We start from the raw sequence: 26186 nt of genomic DNA on the forward strand, positions 1-26186 counted from the left end.
AAATCCTTAGTTGCAGTGCCTGACAGTGCAAGGTTACCCATGACAAGTACCCATGACATTACTCATGACAAGTAACTCTCTTCCTTACCTCATCCTTGCCTTCCTCCCACTTAATTAGTCACATTCCTTGACATCTTGGCAGCTGTCTCAATACTAGAAGATATTCATATTGGCTTTGGTTGTGTCCAGAAACATTATCTACTGTTTCTATGCTACCCCGGATGATTGTGGAGTCAAAGCAAGAATCGGAGCAGATCTCAACTTCCCCTCTGCTTTTTGTTAATGCTCAATGAAAAATATGAAACTGCCATAAAAATAAAACTCATTTATTTTGCATGAAAAAAAAAGATAAAAATACAAAGATTTTATGAGTATAACATTACAACCAGCTCACTGTTCAGGGCCTTTTCACATAAGATAAATCATTTAAACTGCAATTTGGAAATCATAAAAACATGTATAGCTCCTATAGAATTTTTCACGAAATTACAAAAACACAACTATGATTAAATTTCATATATGTGTACAAACAAGTAATAAACCATACATACATTAAAAAAAAACAACTAAAGATGTGCAAGTGTTCAATTTAGGAAAATCAACTGACTTTTTTCTATATTCCCCAAATGCTGTAGAATTTGACAGTCCTTCCTTTAGTAGAACAAATTTGGTCTTTTTGACCAATTTAAGAGCCACAAGCATAATGAAGTTGGTCAATGAACTAAAGCTTTAGGCTTGTAAGAAGATTCTGTTTTTGGTCACAGAAATGGCTCAGTGCAAACCATGTTTTGACCACATACCATTACTCATGCCAGAGCAATCAGTTATCAAAGTAATAATCTGCGACATTTCCTCGTTCTTTTCTGTGTATGTGAGACAAAGGGAATTCAAAAAGAAATATTTGCCAAAAATCTGAGTTGCGCCTGCTTATTCCATTGGACACAAGCACACTACGGAGTCAAACGTAAAACCAAACCCCACGTAAAGGGGCTCAGTAAACCGGGAGTGGAACGTGTATATGTGGGTCAGTGTGTGCGCATCAGCAGAGATATTGTAGAAGGACAGAGTGCCAGCTGGCCAGTCCAGATACACCCCTACTCTGTGGGAGCGTGAAGGGGGAGCCGGTATTTCAATGCTCTTATCATTGTGACAGGCAGAATAACTGCTGCTGTAGCAGCTTATTCTCCAGGACTGTGTGTTGTATCCAAACCTACATTTGCGACTCCTTCCTTTTTTGCTGATCCCTTTATATGTTGCTGCTATATCGATGTCTCCACTCCATTCAGTCTCCCAGTAAGAGCGTCCAGATGTGCCCTCTTTGCTTAGCACCTGAAACCTGCAGTCGAATCTGTCTGGATGATCAGGGTACAATTGCTGCTCTCTCTGACATGTCACCTTTCTGTTCCCCTCAGAAAGAGAGAGAAATGCGTGTGCTGTGTTTGAGTCCAGTGTGAGATTACAGGCGTCTGCATACAATAACAGAGATTTGAGTTGAAAACATCAACATAAGAAAAAGAGTGAGAGTGAGTGAGTGTGTGTGCATGTGTGTGTAAACTTACATTTCTTTAGTCCTGGTTTAATCCTGAATTCTCCACCATGATCCATTCTAAAAGACACACACACACCACTTGTAGGCCATACTATATAAAATAATAACTTTTCTTGCAATATTCAAAAGCTATTAGCAAGCTCACCTTTTGTGAGTCATAAAATTCAAGCTTGTTTCTCTCTACACCATACTCAACTGATTCCTTGTTTTAAAAAAAATAATAATAAAGGTTTGATTCTGTGACAAATAATACTTATAATCAGTATATGTTTCAGCAGGCATAATGAATTACATCACTAACGAACCATTACTAATAATATTTGACTTTTTAAATAGTAAAATAGTTTTTTTAAAAAAAGAAAACTTGGTAGTGGTATTCTTAACACGGGCCTATATTCTCACTTTAGGACACTGGCCCAGCTATTCTCACATCAGGTTATATTTTTGATGGAGACTACAAAGCACTTCTGTAAGTCTAACTGGCCATAGGTATCTCCCAAATGCTGCATATGTAAATATTTTCCACATTTTGTTGTTTCAGACTCTTAAAATGGTGTCATTTAATTTTTTTAATCAACATATGCATAATATGCTACAATCACAAAGCAAAAACAGACTTTGTTTTGTATATTTATTAAAATTTAAAAAATGGAGAAATTCATTTTATATATTCAGACCCTTCAGGTAGTACTCAGTTAAAGCACATTTTGGAGCAATTACCATTTGGGAGAAAATAAACTGAAAAATCAAGAGGCAGAATATTTCCCTCTTTTTTGGATCACCAACAAGACAAAAAAGTGGGATATAAATAATTGTAGAGAGAGATGATTACATTCATTACGTTTGTTTAATGTTAGAATCAGAGTATCAAACATATTTCTGAGTCCTTAGTAAGCGGATGTTCTACTTTATAGTAAACGAATGTGTTCTGTCATCATTGTCTAACTTCAGGCTCCCTCTCAAAAACACCATCCCTGTTTCATATCAGGGGTCCTGATAATAATAAGAATTATAGCTTTGCTGCACTTCACTTCTGTGGTAGGTTACTTTGCTATTTACTGTGTTTCATGGTATGTAAGTTGTCACGGAACGCTCGCCTCCCATGAGTCAAGTGGTTTGGCCCGCCATGTGCAGCAGGAGGACTGTCTTGTTTGTAACCACACCTGCACCTCGTTCGTCTTTATGTATATAAACCCATGTTAAAGTGTGCAGGGTGTTGGTTATTGTTGGCATAATGTCTAGATTTAACACGTTTCTGTTAGATGTAGTTTCAAGTTTCAAGTTTGGTTTATTTGTCACATACATAGTCATACACAGTATAACTCGCAGTGAAATGGTTGAGAGTGCTCTGTCTAAACTGAGGAAAGAAAGCAGGGGTGCATAGAGAAATATAGATATTCTATATATTTGAAATATATATATATATATGCAAAGAGAAATATATATATTCTATGCATGTACAAAATATATTAACAATGTATGTACAATATATGTATATTATGATTATATACACAATGTACAATGTATATGGCTGTGTATATATGGACACAATGTACAGAATGTACAGATCCGTTTTATAGAATAACAACATATTTACAGTTGTGTTACAAGGTAATTGAATATATATATATATATATATATATATATATATATATATATATATATATATATATATATATATATATATATATATATATATGCAGTTATACAGTTATTGTTACATGGTGGTGGTGGTCCCCACAGTATATCAGTTTCCCTGATTCAGGGCCCGAATGGCCTGTGCGAAGAAGCTCCTCTTCAGTCTCTCTGTCTTGGTCTTCAGGGAGCGAAAGTGCCTCCCTGACCTCAACAGAGAGAAGAGTCTATTGTTGGGATGGGTGGGGTCCTTCACAATCCTCCTGGCCTTGGTCTGGCACCGCTTGTAGTAGATGGTCTGCAGGTCAGGAAGTGTGAGTGATGCGCTCTGCTGAACGCACTACCCTTTGGAGTGCTTGTCTGTCCTGCTTGGTGCTATTCCCAAACCAGACTGTGATGTTCCCCGTGAGGATGCTCTCCATAGTGCAGGTGTAGAAGTTCCGCAGTACCTTGGAGGGCAGTCTGAAGTCTCTTAGGCGTATGAGGTGGTAAAGACGCTGACGAGCCTTCTTTGCCAGGGAGATGGTATGGTGGGACCAGGACAGGTCCTGCGAGATGTGAACACCAATGTACCTGAAATTATCTACTCTCTCCACCGTGGTTCCACTGATCCTCATGGGTTGGTAGTGCCGCTCCTGCTTCTTGCTGCAATCCACGATCAGCTCCTTTGTTTTACTGACGTTTAGGAGGAGATTATTTTTCTGGCACCAGTTTTCCAGGTGTTTAATCTCCTCCAGGTAGGCCCTCTCGTCGTTGTCCGAGATCAGGCCCATGACAACGGTATCGTCAGCAAACTTGACAATGATGGTGGAGCTGGAAGTGGCTGTGCATAGGTGTACAGTGAGTAGAGCAAGGGGCTTAGGACACAACCCTGAGGAGCTCCAGTGCTGAGGGTGAGGGTGAATGAGACACAGTTGCCCACCCATACTGATTGTGGTCTATCTGTTGGAGGAAGTTGGAGATCCAGTTGCACAGGGATGTATGCAGTCCTAGATCCCCCAAATTAGTAGTGAGTAGGGAGGGGATGATAGTGTTAAATGCTGAACTGTAGTCAACAAACAGCATTTTAAAATAATTTCCCCTCCCTTCGTCCAGGTGAGTCAGTGTAGTGTGGAGCAGATGTGCAATTGCATCGTCAGTGGAGCGGTTGTGGCGGTATGCAAACTGCAGTGGGTCCATGGAGGCTGGCAGTGAAGATGTGATGAAGTCTCTGACTAGCTTTTCAAATCACTTCATCACGACTGATGTGAGGGCAACAGGGCAGTAGTCATTGAGGTTGGAGGGTCGAGGACGATGGTGGATCGCTTGAAGCTGGACGGGACGATACCGAGCATCAGGGAGAGATTGAAGATGTCGGTGAGTACCAGGGCTAGCTGATCTGCGCAGGCTTTGAGGACCCTCCCGCAGATATTGTCTGGTCCCATCGCCTTCCTGGTATTCACCCTTTTAAACACTCTCCTCACGTTACTCTCCGTGATGATGAGAGGGCCCTGCGCATGCGCCATTGGCTGCGCTGATAGTACCATTACCACTAGCGCTGCTAGCATTAGTGCTGTTAGCACTAGCGCCATTAGCATTGGCGCTGCTAGCATTAGCGCTGCTAGATGTAGCCTTGAAGCGAGCGAAGAATGTATTCAGTTCATTCGCCAGAGACTCATCTGCACTCATCAGTCCAGAGGGAGGGCTCCTGTAGTCCTTGATCGTCCGTAGTCCCTGCCACAGGGATCTAGAGTCACTCTGCTGGAACTGTGTCTCTAGTTTCTTCCCGTAGCGCCGCTTCGCCTCCCTCACCGCCCTGCGCACTCCGTATGCTGCAGACTTGTACTCGTCCATGTTCCTGCTGATGATCCCCACATTGTAGGCAGCAGTGTGAGAATTCAGAGCCTTGCGGATGGTTCTGTCCACCCAGGGCTTCTGGTTGGGAAACTTCTTGATGGTGGTTCATGGAATCGTGTCGTCCACCAGTTTCCCAATAAACCCCACTACTGCCTCCATAAACTCGCTGACATCATCAGTGCTGCGCCTGAACATGTCCTAGTCTGCGTCATCCAGAGCGTCCTGCAGAGTGGCCACCGATTGGTCTCTCCAGCGCGCGACCTCCCTCTGAACTGGAGCTTCCCGTTTCAGCTGTTGTTTATATTTTGGTAGGAGGAAGATGGCGGCGTGGTCCGACTTACCAAATGGTGGATGAGCTTGTGCCTTGTAACTGTCCTTGTATGGGGTGTAGCAGTGGTCTAGTGTCCTATTTCCCCTGGTGGGGAAGGTTACGTGCTGGTAAAGGTTGGGCACTGCACGCCTGAGGTTAGTGCTGTTGAAATCCCCAACCACGATAAGTGCAGTGTCCCGGTGCTGTGTCTGAAACTGTGAGAGCCTCATGAAGTTCACACAGGGCAGTGTCCATGGGATGTACACGGTGTTGATGATGACCGAAGTGAACTCCCGGGGAAGGTAGAAAGGACGAAGCTTGAGGGCGAGCAGCTCCAGGTTGGATGAGCAGGAGCGGGTGAGAGTAACAACATTGGCATTGTTGCACCAGCTGTTGTTTACCATCACACACACTCCACCGCCTCTCGACTGCCCCGAATTCGCCGTCCTGTCCATGCAGTGAACCGAGAAGAACTCGGCCGGCTGGATAGCGTGGTTTGGTACCGCTGGGTTCAGCCACGACTCGGTGAAGCAGAGGAGATTGCAGTCCCGAATGTCCCTTTGGAACTTTATCCTGGCCCGGAGCTCGTCTAGCTCGTTGTCCAGAGACTGGATGTTGGCTAGCAGGATGCTGGGTAAGGGAGCTCGGTGTGCGTGAGCCCTCAGCCTGATGCCTGCTCGCTTCCCTCGAGGCCTTTTCCTCGCACCACATCCTTTGTTTTCCCTCAGGATCTCTGTCGGCCATCTTGGGTCCGGGGTTAGATACGGCTTGAAGTGAGTGCTATATAGATTAAGAGAAATAAGGGCATCTCTGCTGTACAAGATACGAGCCGTGGTGTGTACAGAAAGGCTGCGGAGAAATCAGCGGGAAGCGGGAAGAGCGAAAAGAGCGAAAAAGATAGCGAAAAGAGCGAAAAAAGTGCCAGGTGTGGCCGGAGCAGTTGTGACGGCAGCCAACCTCACCGGCGCCATCTTGCAGAAGGTGTCGTATTCTTGTGTATCGTGTTTGTTTAGCGTTAACCGTTTCATGTTTCTTGTTTGTGATAAGTGTGAGTGCCTTTGTCTTTAAATGTTAATAAATGTTCGTCCCAGTTGGAGGAGTCTGTACGTCCTGCCTCACACCCTGCAGCACTCGGGCCACCGCGCGTTACATAAGTATAATGCACAATGGTGCTAAAAACAAAATGGCATGACTGACCATAAAAATGAAACATGTTTATAAGTTCAGTAATAAGCAGACATATGTCCTCATATGAGGTAACTGGTTAAAATGACTTCCATCACAAGCCGCAAGCATATGTGGAAACTTTGTAACAGTCATGTAATGCTGATATACAGTGTAGTTAACTGTTATTTAACTCTTAGCTGCTTTCCTGTTTTGCTCTATTGTTTAATTAACATTACACAAACTTAAATTCTCTTGTTAAGGATGTTCTTGCTGTTGACACAGCTCATCCATTTTTGAGTACACAGTGACTTGGAAACCATGGATGACTTCAGCAATGTAACGTTAGTGTACAAAATGCTAAATTTAATTTGACCAATTGCAGTACATCAAACCTGGTGCTACTGTTATCTGAAGCCCTGAATAATTACTCAGGAAAATATTAATTATTCAGATTTTGCATGGACACTTGTTAGACTAAGATGGCTAGAAGAGACAAGTCTGAGTGGTGAATATACTAGATAGCTAAATTACATGTTTACATATGGACCTCATGTACTTAAGTTATACATTTTGATCCACAAAGATTCTGAGTCTAAAATCACTACAGACAGGGCGTAAGGTTTACAGAAGAGGGAACAGGACAAAAAACACAATCCAGAAACAAACACAAAGACAAAAACAAAACAGGGAGCTCAGGATGGGGTCAAAAACCATGAGACGAGAGCAGAAGTACAAAATCCAAAATCTGCAGTGAAAGAAATGGGCAGAAAGAGAGAAGAACCGGAGGCTACAGAAGCACTAAGAAACGCTCAGTATGAAGGTGGTAGGTGAACAATACTTCACATGGAGCAACAGAAGGACTAGGCTTATATAAGGAGGTGACAGGGGTGTGTAGAGTTAGTACTTAATCCAGGCTGAACAGTGTGGGCTGGCTGAGTAATGACTGACGGGATTCTGAAAGAAGACAAGACAGCTATGAGATTATACACAATATGCCCTACATACCTAATAGACTCCAATGTGCTGTGTGGATCATCTACTCCAGTAGTTAGCAATTCAGCACCTTGGAGTCCTGGGTGATTATAGCTCAGATCCAGTACTCTCAAACGTGAGTGGTTGGAACTCAAGGCAGAAGTCAGACAAGAACAGCCAACCTCTGTGACTAAGCAGCCACTCAGTCTAAAGAGAGGAAGGAAATGAGAGCATGAGAATGCAATCATAAATATACGTAACTAAGATCATAATTATTATTTTTAAAATGTCTATACAGACAAAATATTTTTATTTTGAACACAAAACTTAAATGCTTTGCAACCATAGTTTAAATGCTTTTTAAAAAAAATGTTAAAAGAAGGCTCACCTGAGTATTTCTAGCTTGCAGTGCAAGTTCTTTAATCCATAGGAAAGCATTTTTATTCCTGAATCATGTAAGTCATTGTTACAAAGCTCCAGCTCTTTTAGCAATGAACTGGGTGATTGTAGAGACAAAGCTAAAATTTCTCCTGATATTTCTGTGAGGTTACAGACAGTTAATCTGGGGGGGAAAGTGTGAACATATGAAAGGATTTTTAAAATTTCATACTCCAGTACATCATTCAGGGCACATCCACTAAATGGTGCTTAACACCATCCTCCAAATAGAAATAATGTAATCACCACCACCACCATCATCATCATCATCATCATCAGTTTAACTTGTATAGGTCCATTCCCATGTTCAAGGTCTCTTCACATAACATACAAAAACACAGAACATATAGTAACTTTACAAACATAAGTCAGTTTAGATTCAAGCGTAGTGTAGTTTTAAAAATGTATGTATGTATGTATGTATGTATGTATGTATGATATTAATGTAGAACATTATATTAAACATCCAGCAAAGTTTAAATAAAACAAATAAGGCACTACCCAAAAACCAACTATTCAACTCATCAGGGTGAAATTCTATGCACACATGACTGACATCCTTCAATTCAAGATTCCCAGCCCACAAGGCTTTTCAAGGACAACTACACACAGTGGCACAAGTGGGGACAATCAGAATATGTGCATGTACACACCCACTAATGCTCATTGTAAGAATTACCACAGGATGCTCTACCTGGTAGTGTAATCTTTGGGACTTATATAGGTAGCATGAGTGGGGATGAATTAACATCAAACTATTGTTTTTTTAAGACTTCAATATTTTCCAAACACAACAGCTGTCACCCTCACTTGCCTCTTATTTTTACCTTTCCAGACTCAACTAATCTGCACAGAGAGCCCCATACAACAGGACTCAATCTTCACTCTCTCCAACAAATATTAACATGAATATAACCTTTATAGCAAAGCATTGCATAAACTGTCAATGTCCCCCAAATAAATAAAATAAAATGTACATTCACATTTATTGTAACAAATTGCATTTTTACAATACTTCCTCTCTCATGAAAAGAAATGTCCTGTTATTTCAAGTCTAGAAAACAAAACAACAAGATTTTGAATGTCAACAATATAGGCAATCCGTAATTAATTAAAATAATGTGGTCTTCAAACAAACATTTTGCCACTTTTGCTACCCGCTGATCTTGAAAGGCATATATGTTTAGATATTTTAGATGTTTGTTTTTGTAAACCAACCCATTACTACAAGTAAATAACAAGTGAAAGGCAGTTTGGTTAGCTGCTATCTTTTGAAAGGGCATAGTATTAACCTTGCGATATAGAACTGAGTCAACAAATTTATGTGAAATTCCTTACAGAAATGATGCAAGACAGGTGGGTAAGATATAAGCTTGCTGAATAGTGGGCTACTCTCTGCCAAAATACATTCAATAACTTAACCGTTAATTGCACCAGGGTTCATTTTACACAAACCAAAACTGCCAAATATGAACACATCCTTAGTTGCACTGTTTTCACACAAATAATGATCTTTTTCATTTTATGCCACTATTAATAGTTCCAGTTACTTACTGTAACAGTTAATAGTGGCATATGTTACATATGTTACAGTGGTTAACAATAATTAAACCATGTTACAGTGGTTTATAATAAGTAGAAATAAAAAACCTGCTGCACTGGTTCTGTTAGACTATTAGTATAACCTTTAGAATAATAATATTACTTATTTAAACATTATCCATGTACTGCATTTTTTAAAAATATTGGATGAACATTCAAAATGAAAAGTGCTATATAAATAAAGATGATTGGGTTTTTTTCATCGTTTACTTTGAAAATGCATGATAATTTGGAATTACCTCACTTTCATGACTCAATAACACGTCTGTCTTATGTTTGCTTCACTGGAATAATCAAAGAAAGGTGGGCTCTTCTTGTCTTCTAGTAATAGAAGACCTCTCAGAGCTTAATGTAATCAGAGCTAAATGACTAAAATGTGAAGGAATATAGCTCTGTGGAAGTCTGTCCGTTGGCAGAGATGTTAATGATTAATTGATGAGTCATAACTGAATCAATCATGATTTTACTAAATACAAGTTAATGCTTAGGTAATTCAGCTACTGTTTGAGCAGTAATGTTTACCCAGTGCCTTGAGTTCTTTCAGAGTTCAATGTGTCAAGGGAACTGGGATGGATTAATACTCACATATGTTTATAATTATTACTACTTTATAATTATTATTACTTTATTAAGTGTATGTTGTCATTTTTTTAGCTGACATACCAAGATAGGGGTCTAAATGTATGTAAGACAAGAGTCTCAATCATAAACACTAACCTCAAGATCTCCAATTTGCAATGTGAACTGCTTAGTCCAGCAGAGAGCAGACTCACTCCTGAGTCCTTCAGGTCATTGTAACTAAGATCCAGCTCTTTCAGTGACGTACTTGCTGACAGTAATGATGTAGCCACATTTTCACAGGATTGCTCACTGAGATTACATCCAAGTAGTCTACAATAAGTTGTAAGAAGGAATAAGAGAAAATACATGTATTGCATATATCATGTTGTTAACATTGAGCCTTTTTGGATCAAGATATAATGGTCACCCAATAGAAAATATTTTTATATTAATGGCCTAAATTGACCTAACATTGATTTTATATTATTGGCCTAAATTGACCTAATATTAATATTAATATTGATGTCTGAGTACTTTCAGATTGTTTTTAGGGATAATTTAAGATCTGCTGCTAAAACTAAATTGTTTTCTTTCTAGAAAGCTGATTTCTCCTCACTTAAAAATAAAAAACATGTGTGATGATTGAAAGTTCTTGATTAATAATAAACAGAATGTTTAGAATTTGCTCATTGGTTACTCCTGTAGTTCCAATGCATTCCGGTTTATATTTAGCTGTTGAAGAACCATTTGCTACTAAGAAACATTTGGTATTGGTTCTTGGATAATTCACAAAAAGCCTTTTAAGCAGAGGTTCTGAAAAATAATATTTTTAAGTGCTCTGAATTATTAAACCTTGTTAAACCTTGTTATTTATGGAACCAAAAAAAGATTATTTTGGCACCACCAAAAATGGTTCTTTTCCAAAAATGGTTCCAAAAACCTTTTAGGCGATAGTTGGCACCTTTATTTTTTAAGAGTGTATACTATTAATGCAGGTGTTAATAACCATGTGTATGCTCAATATAATTTGTATTACAAAAAGAAACAAAAAACAACCACGAAAAGAACCTAAGACATACTGACCTTAGCAGCTCCAGTTTACAGTATGAACTCCTCAGCCCATCAGATAGTAATTTCACTCCTGAATCCTGCAGGTTGTTTCTACTAATGTCCAATTCTTTGAGGGGTGAGTTTTTCAATTGTAGCAGTGTACCCACAGTCTCACAGGATTGTTCAGTCAGATAACAACCAGCCAATCTAAAAGAAGCAGTAACTATTCTTTACTAAGATCAGGAAACTGTAACCAGATGTCAAGTAATTAAATATTAGCATTTATAGGGATTTGTCTATTTTTTCATTTTATGTTTAAATGAAAAATGTCAACATTGAATAATTTGTCCTTACTTGATATTCATTAATTTCCATTTATGTGATGTTTTAATACTCTCTATTGTACTCCAAACACACACACACACACACACACACACACACACACACACACACACACACACACACACACACACACACACAAACATAATATAAGTATTTAGTATTACCTCCTACATTGCTGGAAATCTCAAGACAAGCAAATGTGTATATATAATAAACTGTATAATTGGAAATAGCAGATATGAGTGTTCTAAAGAATGGACAGGAAAACGTTCATTTATTCAACAGATTGCATCTTACTATGTTCTTGCCAGCACCCTGCTCTACCAGTTCTACCGTGTGAGCTACAACAGCATATGGCAGCAAGCTAGAGAGACATGCCAAATTAATCAGCAGGTAAAACTGGATGCATCTGTACATGGTTATTGGTAGCCCATATGTGGATTTCAATGTCAGTAGATTGCCAGATCCAGAGAGAGAATCTACCTGGCATACAAGAGGTTTCTTGTTTGAGAAACTGCTGAAAAGCAATGCTGTGATTTTTGTTTTTGTTTTGATTGACAAACTAAACAGTACTTCCTAAAATTCTTACCACCTGTATCCTGTCACCTGTTCATACACTAGGAGTTTCATACATTGAAATAATTACATGCTACAATTGTGTCAGAAGTAAGATCTAACAACAGCTAGAACAAGTGAAGAATATATTTTGGAAACTTTTTCAACAAGTACCTGGCAAGGATAAGGCAGATGGATCCTGCTTACAACCTTTCTGCCTTGCCAGATCAGCCAGACAGCAGCCAACAAGAGTGGATTCATATCAACAGCTGCAGCAACTTCCATGTGTGGTCAGACAAAGTTCTACATACCCCAGTTATCCTGCAGAATTCTGGGCCCCCACTGCAAGAGGCCACTGACTCCCCCAACCCCTGTATATTCTGTATGCGCCTCTTCTTTGCTAATAGATACAGCATAACTTAGCCCTGCAAGCATTCCTGAGTGCTTTATGTCCAGACAGCCTACAAGACCATGTAACACCTGCTAGCCTCAATATCAATGGATGAAGCTTGACAGAAGTCAAGTGAGCTGAAAATGGCCAAACTGCTCAACTATATCAATCACTGACCAGTGAGAAAGAAGTGTAATGGTAGACAAATTGAAGACGCGTTATACAAAGAAAAATGTTTGCAAGGTAAATCGCTGCTTCCAACCAGCTCTGGTGTCTAAGAGAATCCACTGTTCCAGAGAATCCAGAACACTTGTTCTGTGGCCTTAGTGTGAGAAACAAGCTGTCACTTTTTCATCAACACAGGCTTGATTGTTTGCACTGTTCATGCAGGGCTGCAGACCTTAGTGATCGGATGAGCAAGCAGGCTACTAGAGTCTTCTCCAGCAACAGAAAAATAACAGCAGCTCAACAAGAATGATGATAAAGCAGAGTGCATGAATAGGCTACCAGTGAAGTGCTACAAGGAAGTGTCTTGAGAAAACAGACAAACAGATTGCAGGGCTTACTAGTGGGAGATAGCAGTTGTGGGTATTACGAAGCACTTGATCATTCAGCAGTTCAAGTCATTGGCAAATATTTTTCACCACTGAATTTTTGGCATTCATAGGGATATCATTCAGCTGCTGGAATAATGGTGACAATCAGCAGCAGTTGTGTGTTGCGCATATGACACACTGACTGTTTTTATTCTTCTTAACATTAGTATTTATTATTTTTTTATTTGTCTGTATGCAACTTAAATAACAATCACTAACCTGACATTGATGGGGATTTTTCCAATTTTGGAGAGTACTTTGTGGGAACTATGAGCCCCATCAGTATAGCTGGGAGTTCCTTTTCTATTTCAGAACTTGGGTATGGGAGTCATCAAGACAATGCTAGTTCTTCCTACAGAGATTAATCAGCATCATGCAACATGGCGATTGTTAGAGAACTCTTATCTGTGTCTCTATGCCTGTTTTATTTTTCCAAGTGAATTTCCCGAATTATTTGTTTCATATTTGTAAATCCAGACAAAGACAAATGTGGCCTCTACAATATTGTGAAAACAGTGTATAGGCTATAGAGTATCTCATAACGTTGTAATGGGTGATTTTAACCACTGCAAACTTGGAAAGTTGCTTAGTGATTTTTACCAATATGTTACTTGTTTTTCTAAGCAGATTAAATGTTTGGACCTGTGTTATGGTTCAATTAACGGGGCTTACAAATCTTGGTATAGAACTCTGCTTGGCATATCTGATCATAATGTTGTTTATCTGGAAGCCAGGGTGGAGCTGTTATGTTGGAGAATGCTTTCTGATATAATAGGTAAAATCCATGTGGAACTGGCAGCATTGAGTACACATTAACAGTGCCTTAGTCACCAGGAAGGCCAGTGTGGGTTTACCTCTAAATATGTGTATGTGATTGGTTTAAAGGTGATCTTGGAGGGAGGTGGAAGTGGGACTAGGATGCCAGACCTCACTGCTAAGCCTTCTGGTTGTCATGAACTTAATTCAGTGAAACACTGATGAAGGGAGGTGCCTACATAATCACAGTTGTGAAGAGCTTGCAATATTGTGGTGTCTAGTATGAAGTCAGTGGGCTGGGCCCTATGTGAAAGTCAGTGTGTTTGACACAGGATACTTGACATCTTATCTTGTGTATTATTACAACTTTTTCCATGCTGAAGTGTTCACTGTTTAAATCATGATCTCCAAATAGTGCTACAATAGCTCAAACAATGGTACAGCCTATACCTTAATACTATAGCTACACTTAAATAGAGCCTCTAAAGAAATATCTAAAACAAAAAGATTGCCAACTTAAATGACCTTAGACCAGGGGTGTCAAACATACAGCCCAATTATATTTGTAATTCAGCCCATCAAATGAATTTAGAATGTCTTCAATTTAAATTCTCTTGTGGACCATAATTTAATTAAAAAATCATGCATTACAAACAACAAAAGACCTCTCTTATTCCAAACAGGGGGAACAGAGCAGTGAAGTCACAAGTCATACTATTTGGCATAATGACAATATGTCATTTAAAGGATTTTTCTTATTTGAAATAATAAATACCATTTGTAAAAATCACCTATATATACTTTATGACAAATAAAAATGTTTTAAATCTTCTGTTTAGTCCGATGTATTTTTTCCTTCCAAATGTTACGATTCTCTCAACCAAAAGATCATTAATCAGTCAAATATCACTTTGCACAAGATAAAGCTACTGCATACTGAAATGACATCAAGTTATTTAAAAGTAAGGTGGGTTATGGCAGTAGTATCCCTCTGTGGTTTGTCAGCCTTTTTCAAGGTTGACCAGACGAGTGTTAAAAGTAGCGCAAACTACTTTCAGTCTCGTCAGTGCAGTTTGATTGCAGGCCAGCTTGTGGAGCTTGTCAAAACAAGCTATCAACAGAAAGGAAAACTTTAGTTTGTCAGTTTATCAGATGTAAGTTAGACAACTTCATTATAGCCTATATTTCTTTCAAAATAGCTCAAGCTAACTGATTAACAACAGCAAATAGATAACTGTAAGCTAAATAGAAGCAGACTTCACAGAACTTTTAGTTTGAAAATAGTCATTGAAAAACTACCTAACGGGAGATTTGCTAATGTTCCTCTGATAAAAACAGTGGCACCAGTGACAAAAACAGGGAGGAAGTGGAATGCACAACTTACGATGTCCTTCCAACCTGCAAAACCTCAGAGAGTGGGTGGATGAAAATCCTAATTATAAATTATATGTGGGGCTTGGCACCCTGAAGCATATTTTATCACTGTGTAAGGATTGTCGCAGGGTTGATATACATGGAGACACAATCAAGTCCTTAGTGTATTATTTGATAGTAAGCACCTAGAAGTTAATGCATTGCTGAGTGGTGTTAGTACTAAAGTGATTAAGTTTGTGTGAGAAGGACATGTTGCAGATCAAGTGCAGGCTATAAATACTGGTAGATAGGGTGTTTTGATGACCTCACAATTCAAAGGATCTAGTGATATTTTTGGAGAATTATTCATGTGGGACAAAACTTGAATTTTGAACTATTTTTTCTTTACCATAAGACACAATAGAAGCAAACTCCATCTTTTATTTTGTTTGTTTGTAGCATTGAATTACATCCTGTTCATCTGCTTTGTATGTGATTCCAGCTCAACTTGATCAAACAGAATCTATGGTTTAGATAAATAATAAATGTACATATTTAAGAGGAGTTGACTGCTTATTACTCAAATGCTATTTTGCTAAAGTCCACTTGACATTAGACTGAGTGTACGTAAATATGGCCCATTACCTCAATTAAGTTTGACACCCATGTCCTAGACAATATATGTGTATGCCAGATGTCTATATGCCAAGCTTGTGTGAACTATATGCATAAGCTGTAGCCTATAATATATGACCTCTTGCCAAGGCAGTTTTAACAAAAGCTCAAAAAGATACTCACTATACTTAGTATCATGCAACTTTGTTGGTGTTTTGTTTTTATGCCATTTGTTGCCATGTGGTCTTTTTTTTCCACCCTAGTCTTATTTTGCCAGGTGTTTGTTCCTGTTCATTTGCTTTATGTATTTATTAAACCTTGTGGTTAGTCCTGAATGTCGATTTTCATCACTCTCTATGTCATTGTCTCTATTTGTTTACCAGTGTTAGCTGCAGCCTAGTTCTTGTTATTTTCAGCTGTTTCCATCACTAGTGTCAGTTTCAGTTATATTCTTGTTTTGCTCTGTTATTTCCGACTCTGTGCATCATCCCTTTAAATAAAATTAGCTCTGCCCCAGGATGCCTGCCCTTCACTGTACTTGAACAGAGATAACAAGGATTGACAACCACCTGTTTGTAGCTGTAGCTATATTCGGTTTCCTATATGCTATTAATATTGCTTAAATAATCTTTAAAAGAAATACTCACAGAGCCTTTCTACAGTTGCCCACAGCTGGTACCAGTCTCCTATAACCCTCTTCTGATGTGTTGTATTTCTTCAGGTCCAACTCATCCAGCACATTCTCTGAGATCTGTAGCATGTATGCTATTGCTGAGCAATGCGCAGGTGAGAGATATTCTGTACGCTCATTTGATTTTAGATAGTTCTGAATATCTCTGTGAAGAGACTGGTCATTCATTTCAGACAGGCAGAGGTACAGATTAATGGAACTGTCTGCATTCATATTTGGCATCCTCTTTCTTCCAAAATCATCATCACCTTTAATTTGATTCTGGATATATCGGATTGTCTTCTTGATGCTCTTTGAGTTGTTGTTTTTGACTGCCAGGAGACCTTGTAGATATTTCTGATTGGTCTCCAATGAGATGCCCAAGAGGAATCGGAGGAAAAGATCCAAGTGTCCATTCTGACTCTGTAAGGCTTTATTCACTGCTCTCTTCAGCAGCTCATCCAGTGAAATGCCAGCCACTGGACCTCCCTCAGATTGGCCCACATCATTTGACTCATCGTGCATGAAAAACTGCAGTGCTTCAATGTTCTGGTTTAAATGGCAGTTCAACACATATACAGCAGCAAGGAACTCCTGAAAACTCAGATGCACAAAGCAGTAGACCTTCCTCTCATAAAGCACAGATTCCTCCTTAAAGATTTCAGTGCAAATCCCAGAGTACAGTGAGGCTTCAGTGACATCAATGCCACACTCTCTCAGGTCCTCTTCACTGAATACAACTTTGCCTTTAATAAGCTGTTTGAAAGCCAGCTCAGCAAGTTTCAGAATGACTTCTTTGTTGGATCTCATCAGATGTTTGGGATCATTCACTTCCTTCTTGTCATACTTCTGATTCTTAATCCTTGTCTGAATGAACAGGAAGTGTGTGTACATTTCAGTCAGAGTTTTGGGGATTTCTGTAAAGCTGTCCTCATTTAGGATTTGCTGAAGCAAAGTTGCTGTAATCCAACAGAAAACCGGTATGTGGCACATGATATAAAGACTCTGAGATGTTTTAATGTGTGAGATGATTTTGTTGGCTTGATCCTCATCACCGATTTTCTTCCTGAAATACTCCTCCTTCTGTAGGTCATTAAATCCTTGAACTTCTGTCAAACGGCTGATGTACTGAGATGGGATCTGATCAGCTGCGGCTGGTCGGGAGGTTACCCAGATGTGTGAAGAAGGAAGTAGTATTCCTTTGATTAGATTTGTTATAAGTGTGCCAACTGTAGATATTTCAGTAATATCTGACACCAGTTTTTGGTGGAAATTCAGAGGACAATAAAATTCATCTAGGCCATCAAAAATAAATACAATTTTAAATTCTTCATACATCTTCTTGCATAGGCCTTTAAGTTCAGGGTTGAAAATGCAAATAAGTTTATACAGACTGAATTCGTCAGCTTCCACCACATTCAGCTCTCGAAAAGGCATCACAAGCACGAGGTCTATGTGCTGGTTGGCTCTTCCTTCTGCCCAGTCCACAATGAACTTCTGCACAGAGACAGTTTTTCCAATCCCTGCAATGCCTTTGGTCAGCACAGTTCTTATGTCTTGCTCTTCCTCTGCCTCTGCCTCTCCTTCAACTTCCTCTTTCGGTTCTGTATTTGGTTTCCATTTAGGAATTTCAATGAAAATATCATTGCAATGAATAGGAGTATAATGCTTGGACTGTGTACTGAATTTTCTTTCAATCTGATGAACCTCATGATCACATTCTCTCTCCATTCTGGATTGTCTCTCTGTGATAAAGAGTCCTGTATAAATCTTTTGGAAGAGGGTTTTGTGCTCAATTTTAGAATCACCCTCACATATGAATTTGAACTTCTTCCTCAGTCTGGTTTTATGCTTCATCAAAACACTTGTCACTAAAGAAATAAAAAAGGAAACTTAATTTTGGCACAGCAAAAGATGGTTGCAGGTTCTCATAACTACAAGACAAACTCGGAATTGCTTTGAAGGAATATGATAAAACGCTCAATATTTACCATGTTCATGATCAACAACTGAGTTGTGTTCTGTGAAGAAGCATAAAGTAGAGAGAAATAGCTGTCACACAAGGCATCACATGACATGGATCCTGTGCAGATTTAATCTCAGCCATGGCATAATCAGACTTGCATCAGTGCTGTGTCACAACATACCTGTATGGCCTGTGTCTGAGTAGATGTTCAATTTAACTGGAGCATTGAATGTGTTTCTAGAGAGCATGGGTGCGATTACAGAACTTTTTTCATGAGCCCTTATGGTGTGAACCAAAGGGGCATCAGAAGTTGAGGTGGAACGGACAGCAGCACGTGCTGGTGATGGTGATGTCATCCTTTCCATCAGTACCTTTCACCTGTAATTCTGATAAAGAAACCAATGGTTTAGTACATAGCAAGATGCCCAAAAGGACAAAAAAATCATGTTTTATAAAATTCTACAGTCACAAGTGCACAAAATTTCTTACTGCCTCTCAAATATTGAACACACATTTGTTTATGTCCCTCATTATAATTAATGTTTTATTTATAAACATTTTCCCATCCCAAGACATGTGGTATATCAACATATTTGAAATGCCCAGCATCAGTACTAGCCTGGCACCACGAGGAAGTAATAAAGCAAGCATATCGGAGAAAACAAATATTACTTGCTTTGCAGATTCTGTTGATGTTTGTTACCAGGAGAATGAGCCATGCTGGCAGAGGCAAAGCTCTGGACACAGTAGTTTGTCTTCAGCCCCCTTTCTTGCTCACTTTTTCTGAAATCCTGATTTTGGTTTCATTGTAATCAGGTCTGAATTCTTAACTATCTCTCTAGTCAACAACATCGCTAGAACTTATACAATAAATCTGCATGCAGGAGGACCCAACTGTAACCCAGCTGTGACTTAGCCACCTCTTAGTGAATAGATTCACTGCCTAGTTGTGGCCCTTTTGTGTAAAGTGAGGAGAGGACTGTAGTGAGTCTAATAGTCTAATAGGCGTAGTTGGCTCCAGCTACCTTCTACTTTTAAATCTGCATATTGATTCTCCTGCTAGTGGTGTGCTTGACCTGCCGATCGCTTGCAGCAGCTGCGTGCAAACCGATTCCTGAATGCGACAGTGTATGTGAGAGAGAAAGAGAGAGACAATCATATCTGTCCTCAGGATCACTCACTTGAGTACACGTTTCTCCCCTTTGGTATCCAAATAAAATAAAAAATGTATGCATTAGACAAGAATTTAACACTTGTTGCTACTGTTAATTACTGTGAATCCTCCATAGCAACAGCGGCAAGATATGATCCAGTATAATGTTTGTCCTGTAAAAATCCTGTTTATTGAATTATGGTAGTCAACTGCTACTAGAGCCTAAATACATTTCCAGTCAGTACAAGTTCACTGAAAGTCTCGTTTTCTGAACAGAAGATCAAATGCTTGGTTACACAACCACATTCACTTTTGAGGCAGGGCGTGGTGTGAATTAAAGGACACAATGAGCAGATAAACAGAACTCATCATGGAGCACACGCTGGTATTATTTATCTCTATAATAACAGAGTATAAAAATTACAAACCAAAATCCATTTATTTCAGGGTTTATTGGGCAGCCCTGCATCCAAGGTGGGCCCCGTGTACTAAGGTCCACCTTTACCCGATATCTGATGCCCTGCCAACTGCTTGCAATCACCAGAAATGAGCACAATCCAAACTGCCCTCCCAATAAAGTGCCCTCCCAATAAAATGCCTTCTCAAGTTTCCACACTGTTCCCAAGGAGTCCTTGCTGATAAGCAACTAGCTTCAAGAAATATGAACGATCACCAAGATGAACTACATATAAGGGTGCTTCTGCTACTATGGTCACGCTTGACTCTCCCATATTAAAAAACAAACAAACAAACAAACAAACAAAAACCATTTTATTTTAACCATCACAGTCAGTATACATGTAAACAGGTACCCCAAATTGTGCCCCAAAACTGCATACATTTTAATCTGGAACATGCATATGTTTTTTGGTTTTAATCAAATGGTTCTAACTGCAACATTACAATAACATTCATGTAGTATATTTTCCGTTTTCAATTTGTATGTTTTTGTGCATTTAAACTAATTTTCATCAAGCTTTGCGCATCATTGCAAATACTTGTAAAAATACTTTAAAAATATTTTAAAAAATGGGTGATTTCATGGTTGCCACCATGACATGGAAAATTTAGATGTCAATAGTCTTCATAAACACAATGTCACGGTATGGCCCCTCTCCCTGAATGTTTCCTTGTGTGTGTGTGTGTGTGTGTGTGTGTGCGCGCGCGTGTGTGTGCGTGTGTTCTTCAATGTGGCCACACCCTCCCTGTGTCTCACACCTGCTCCTCATTGTGTCGTTATCATATATGTATAAAAGTCTGTTGTTTACGCGTTTGTATTGTCGGTGTTTGACTCCATTAGTGTGTATGTTTGGATGTGAATGTTACCTGTAAAATAAACTTATGCTTATGTTCCACGCGACTCGTCCCTGCATCCTGTGGAAACCTCCAACATTAGTTCAAGTTCAAGTTCGGTTTATTTGTCACATACATAGTCATACACAGTATAACTCGCAGTGAAATGGTGGAAAAAGATAAAATACATTGTTTTCATGGCAGATATTGCTATTCTAATGTATATGTCTGCTATAATGTACATGTCTGCTTATGTGTTAATGTTTTGAAAATAAAAGCACAGTAATAATTAAAATGATGCTTTGCTGGGGTAATCACATGCTAGTAAGGATGCAACGTTAACGGTAAACGTTGATAATCTTACCTTAATAATAATAATCTAAAAAATAAGATACTGTAAACAACATTAACAGACAAAAAACTAAGTATTACATGTGTCAGAGATAGAGGTTTTGAAGTAAAGAATCACCTATAAAGAGAAGGTCTTACATGTGTCAGAGATGGAAGTTTTTAGCAGTAAAGAATCACCTATAAACTACTTAGGAAACTAATAAAGGGGCTCAGGACGGACGATGCACATTACTGATGAATTTCAGAGTGCATCTTTAATCACATTATTAGCATCAACATTAGCCAATTATTTAACACAGATTGTTACAATTAGTATTACACTGTGAACAATCAACAATCAGAGAACCAGAAAAGACGAGAGTCTGCAAAATTATAGGCTATATGTCATGGCACGGCCGCTCCACCTCGACTCCTCCCCATGTCAGTTTGATGTGTCATTGCTGTTTGTCATTCGGTGTGTGTGTCTAACATGGCCACGCCCCTCCCTTGTTAGTTTGTTATGTGTTACACCTGTCTCTGGTTATAGTCCTGTGTTATGGTCATTCATTGTCTGTGTTTGACCCCGTGCTTTACATGCTGATCCTGTGTTCTACACGTTTCCTCTGTATGCATGCTTACGCAATATGTGCTGTCGTACTCAGTGTGCTAGTTCATAGCTCATTTTTTGTAATGCATGTTCCATTTACAAGAAAAAAAGGTTTTCCACATACATGTAGGTCTGCTTACTTTAAACAAGTACACAGTTACACAAACTTGCCAGAGTAAGAAAAGCAGCAGGTTCACTTATCTAAGAAGGTAAGAATAAAACTGCCACTACTTTGTTTTGTAACACCATCACAGAGGACACACCCACAGCACAAAGCCAAACCTGAACTCAGGACTGCAGGCAGCTCAGCCCCCCTTTACACTCAAAACACAATGAAAATTCAAATGGGCCAATTTCATAAAAATTCTACTTAAAACTTAGTTTAATAAACATTTTTGGGTGGAAACACCCCAATTTCAAACACTTTGCTGCTGCATGAGCCGTGTCGCACAGCGTTTGCATCCTTTCCATCCACAAGCCGACTGCTGTAACATTTAAAATAAACCCATACTTTCTGCCACTTGTTAGTTAAATATTTTAAATATTTAATCAATTAATTAAATTAATTTCCATACACCATCAAAGGAGTCTGAGAATGCAGAAATGCAACATCTGAAGAATTCATTTGAAATGATAATAACTTTTAAAACTGCACCCATGATCTAAACCTGTAGTGATAGTGTAGATAAAGGAAACAAGCCCAACAAGTAAACTAAACACACAGTCTTTATATTTTCAGTAAGAAGGTGTTCAGGAATGCTAGTAACTGGTGACTATGTTTGAAGTGAAAGTGTAAAACAGTATACAAATTGAAAGCATAAAACAGAAGCAAGATGCACAAATGGAACAGATTAATTAAATAGCATAGCTGAGAATATGTGTGCTTTTCATTTCATTAGAGGAATGAAAACTATGACGTGAACTAAACTTGTTCCTTGATGTATGTGTATGCGAAAAAATTGATTATGCTTTTTAGGTTTATGAAAAAAGTGAAAGTGCGCTAAATGTTTCAGTTCAGTTCAAATACTTAGTAGATGTTTCCAGTAAAGGTCTATTCACCAGTCCTGGTGCTGCCCAGTAAGGAGTCATTTTCTTACCTTTACCCCCTTAGCAAGCTTATAGACCCCATTAAACTGGGCTAAAGTACAGAACCATAAACACATTAAATTGTGTCCTGGAAACTGTACCTTGAAAAGATTTAGGCCTCCTTAACTGCTGTTTACATGTGGGGGGGGGATACATAACTAGCTACACGTGCTGTTTGGGGTTACACACTATCCTTTCTGTCTAGGAATAACAAGGACAGGCACAGTTCAAAAACCTGAGAGTGGAGAACAAAAGTAGTACAATAATGGCAGGCAGTGAGAGTTCACAAAGGAAAAGGGGAATGAAATGACCAGAGAGAGAGGAAACTAAATAAGGTTTAGTATGCTTAGCCTTGGTAGAAACAATACTTCACAAAGAGGAAGTGGGGAAGATGGATTAAGCAAGCTAATGAGGAACAACAGGTGAAAAACATCAGAATTCAGGACATGACAAATGGAGGGATACGGTTGGTTTCTGGGAGAATAAGCAACTAACCTGGAGGGTATTCCAGAAAGTGGAGTTGAGGAACGATCCCAGATGTGCTAACTCGAATTTGTGGATACCAAATTTAAATGTAATTAAAAGTTTTTCATTAATAAATGCTGATTCAATGTCAACTGGAGGCCACAAGTTAACAGTAACTAGCGATCACCTACCTGAGGTCAGAAATGCTACAAGCTTGAAAACTTATAGAATGTTCATGAACTAATCAGTATTCACATGGAGAATAATTTATTGATTGATAGAAGTAGAAAAGAAGAAAAACAGACTAGATAAATGAAAATGGTCCTGAATTATTAGCTTTGCCTTATGCTATGTGACAGTTACAGTAACAGCTCGAATTTTGATTATGCTGATACCAATCTTGGGTTCAGTCATCTGTAACTCACTGTAGTTTCTCCAGTTTACAGTGTGGATCCTTCAGTGGAGCAGCACAGCCTTCATACTGCAGCCAGACAGACTGTAGAGAGAAGGAGAAAATCTCCTCACACTTACAGATCAACACACATGTATGCACACAATTTCTCAATCCTGCACAGTGGATAAGTGATCAATTGTGTGTATAATTTATATTAAAATATACACAGCAAAAAACACATGTGTGTGTTTGTGATGGAAAGAGTGAGTGTTAGTCCTGACTAAAACCAAATTAAACTCTCTCCATCCACAGTTCAGGCTGGTGAGACATCGCCTCTGTCTTCAGGCACTTGCTATAATATGCATCAAACACGATTCCACATGTTATAAGTCATGAAAGGGAAGCTTCAGTAATGTGTTTCCAGACCCAAACACACACAAAAAACCGTTCAACAATAGTTGGTAAGACTCAAGCGTCATCAGAGCGACTACGATCAGTGGCGTAATGTGGCAGAAATAACCAGCACACTTTTAGGCCTGCTTTCCTACACTGATCTGATGTTAATAACATTGTATTGTAATAATGATGTTAACATTCTGATCTGTTATCTCAATTAATGAACAGCAGTCAATCTTTTCAACACACATTACCGAAACACATTACGTCCAACAATAAACTCTAAATTTCCACACAAAAAGAGAATTTACTAGCACAGCTTGCTAACTAACTGTTTCATTCATGTAGCCTAATTAGCAGTGGCAGCTGTTCAATAGAATGCTAGGGTGCCGCCCCGGTAGAAATTATTTTATTTTTAAAATAAACATTTTAAATGACTAACGTTAGCAAGCTAGCTGTGTATTAGTTATAAATTAGGTATAAAAAGGAAAGCTATTTGATGTAAGACAACTGCATTAACTTTTAAAATGCAAGCCTTCTATTTGTTGAAAAATGTTTTCCTTTAGTTAGCAAAATATTCAAATGTTTTTTTTTTTCTAATGATGTACCATCTATCTGAGCACATTAGACCTGCAACTAATGATAATTGACATATTATTCTGTTGATTGTAATGCCAATTAAATAATTACTGGCTATTTCCCAGACGACTGGTAGTTTGTGTTAACTTGTATTGGGATGGTTGTTGAAACTGAGCATGTCACCAACATCTCTACCTAGAATATTTTTCACCAGCCGCCACTGTGTGTTTGTCAGATCTTCAATGTTTTTTTTAAACTTTATTTATGTATTTTAAAATAGTATATTAATATTGAAACTATGAAGGAACACGTGTGGACTTATGTAATAAATTACATAAGTGTAATAAATAAAAAGTGTATAAATAAATAAACACCACAATATGTTTTATACATCAAATTTTTAAAAGTAGTCACCCTTTGCTTTGATTACAGCTTTGCACGACCTTGGCATTGTCTGAGCTTCATGGTCACCTGGAATGGTTCCTCACCAGTCTTGAAGGAGACGTGCTGAACAAACGCGACTCACATCCATTTCCACAACTCTCGCCAGGTGATTCTTCGCCTCTCTAAAGCGAAGCCACTGGGATTGTTTTCCTTGCGAAGCTGCTGTTGCGCACCGTACTTCCTATTCCTTTTCACGGATAAAACGAGTGATCATTCGCTTTCTCTCTGGCGATGTTGCCTTATTAAACGCTTTCTATGAATAACACGACCCAAGCCCTGGTGTTCCGGTTTGCAGCTGCTCGAGCACGTACATCCGCGCCGTCACGCGCTCTAGTCCAGCTCGCCGCGCGCGTTCCACTTTCTTCCTGCTGTTGTGATGTTTATCACCGCGTCCTTAAACCCCAACAAGATCATCTCAACTTACCTTAGCACAGTTCAGTTCCTCTAATAAACTCACCATAGCACAATTCAGTTCCTCTAATAAACTCACCATAGCACAGTTCAGTTCCTCTAATAAACTCACCTTAGCACAGTTCAGTTCCTCTAATAAACTCACCTTAGCACAGTTCAGTTCCTCTAATAAACTCACCATAGCACAGTTCAGTTCCTCTAATAAACTCACCTTAGCACAGTTCGGTTCCTCAACTAAACTCATCAGTGGTAGCTCCAGCACCCTCTCTCATAACCTGCCACAGTATTTAAACACGGAACCTTCAGCCACTTCCTTGTGTATTTGTTCATAGTTACCCTGGTGACTGAAACCGAAAAATGATTTCTCAGCGCTATTCATATCCTTCACCATTTCCGTCTTCAGCTGTTTATCGATGTAAACCTACTAAAATGTTCTTTGGGTAGAGAATCTTCTGTATAGCATAGAATAGTGACCGTAAATCACGAGTAAATTTTTGGAGAGTTTTGTTTATCATGGACTTTCTACAGCAGTTCTGACCAGGATTTTATTTCATTGTTCAGACATGTTTATTTCAGAGGTGGACTGAAGAAGATAAGCTTACAGCAACGACATTACAACAGTAACAGAGAACCGACCATAAGGACTGAGAAACACGGTTAAAAT

General features: G+C 39.0%; 1 protein-coding gene across 5 annotated transcripts; it reads right to left on the reverse strand.

The window, feature by feature from the left end:
• Positions 1–310: 310 nt before the first annotated feature.
• Positions 311–25838, reverse strand: LOC113568713 (NLR family CARD domain-containing protein 3-like). Of its 5 annotated transcripts, XM_081704268.1 has the most exons (12): positions 25734–25789; positions 25082–25298; positions 23724–23794; positions 18546–18750; positions 18390–18419; positions 16376–18269; positions 11154–11327; positions 10227–10400; positions 7858–8031; positions 7503–7676; positions 1560–1606; positions 311–1466 (listed from the first exon to the last, which is right to left on the reverse strand). In XM_081704268.1, exons 4-12 carry the CDS (start codon positions 18727–18729, stop codon positions 928–930), a joined length of 3390 nt encoding a protein of 1129 aa, XP_081560394.1. In that variant the 5' UTR covers positions 18730–18750; positions 23724–23794; positions 25082–25298; positions 25734–25789; the 3' UTR covers positions 311–927. The 5 variants fall into 5 exon arrangements, with proteins under 5 accessions (XP_081560394.1, XP_081560396.1, XP_081560395.1 ...); XM_081704270.1 differs by lacking the exon at positions 25082–25298 and having other exon boundaries at positions 25734–25838; XM_081704269.1 differs by lacking the exon at positions 25734–25789 and having other exon boundaries at positions 25156–25716.
• Positions 25839–26186: the final 348 nt, after the last annotated feature.

This window comes from Electrophorus electricus, chromosome 21, assembly GCF_041902795.1.
Source record: "Electrophorus electricus isolate QZ-2024a chromosome 21, ASM4190279v1, whole genome shotgun sequence".
NCBI lineage: Eukaryota > Metazoa > Chordata > Actinopteri > Gymnotiformes > Gymnotidae > Electrophorus > Electrophorus electricus.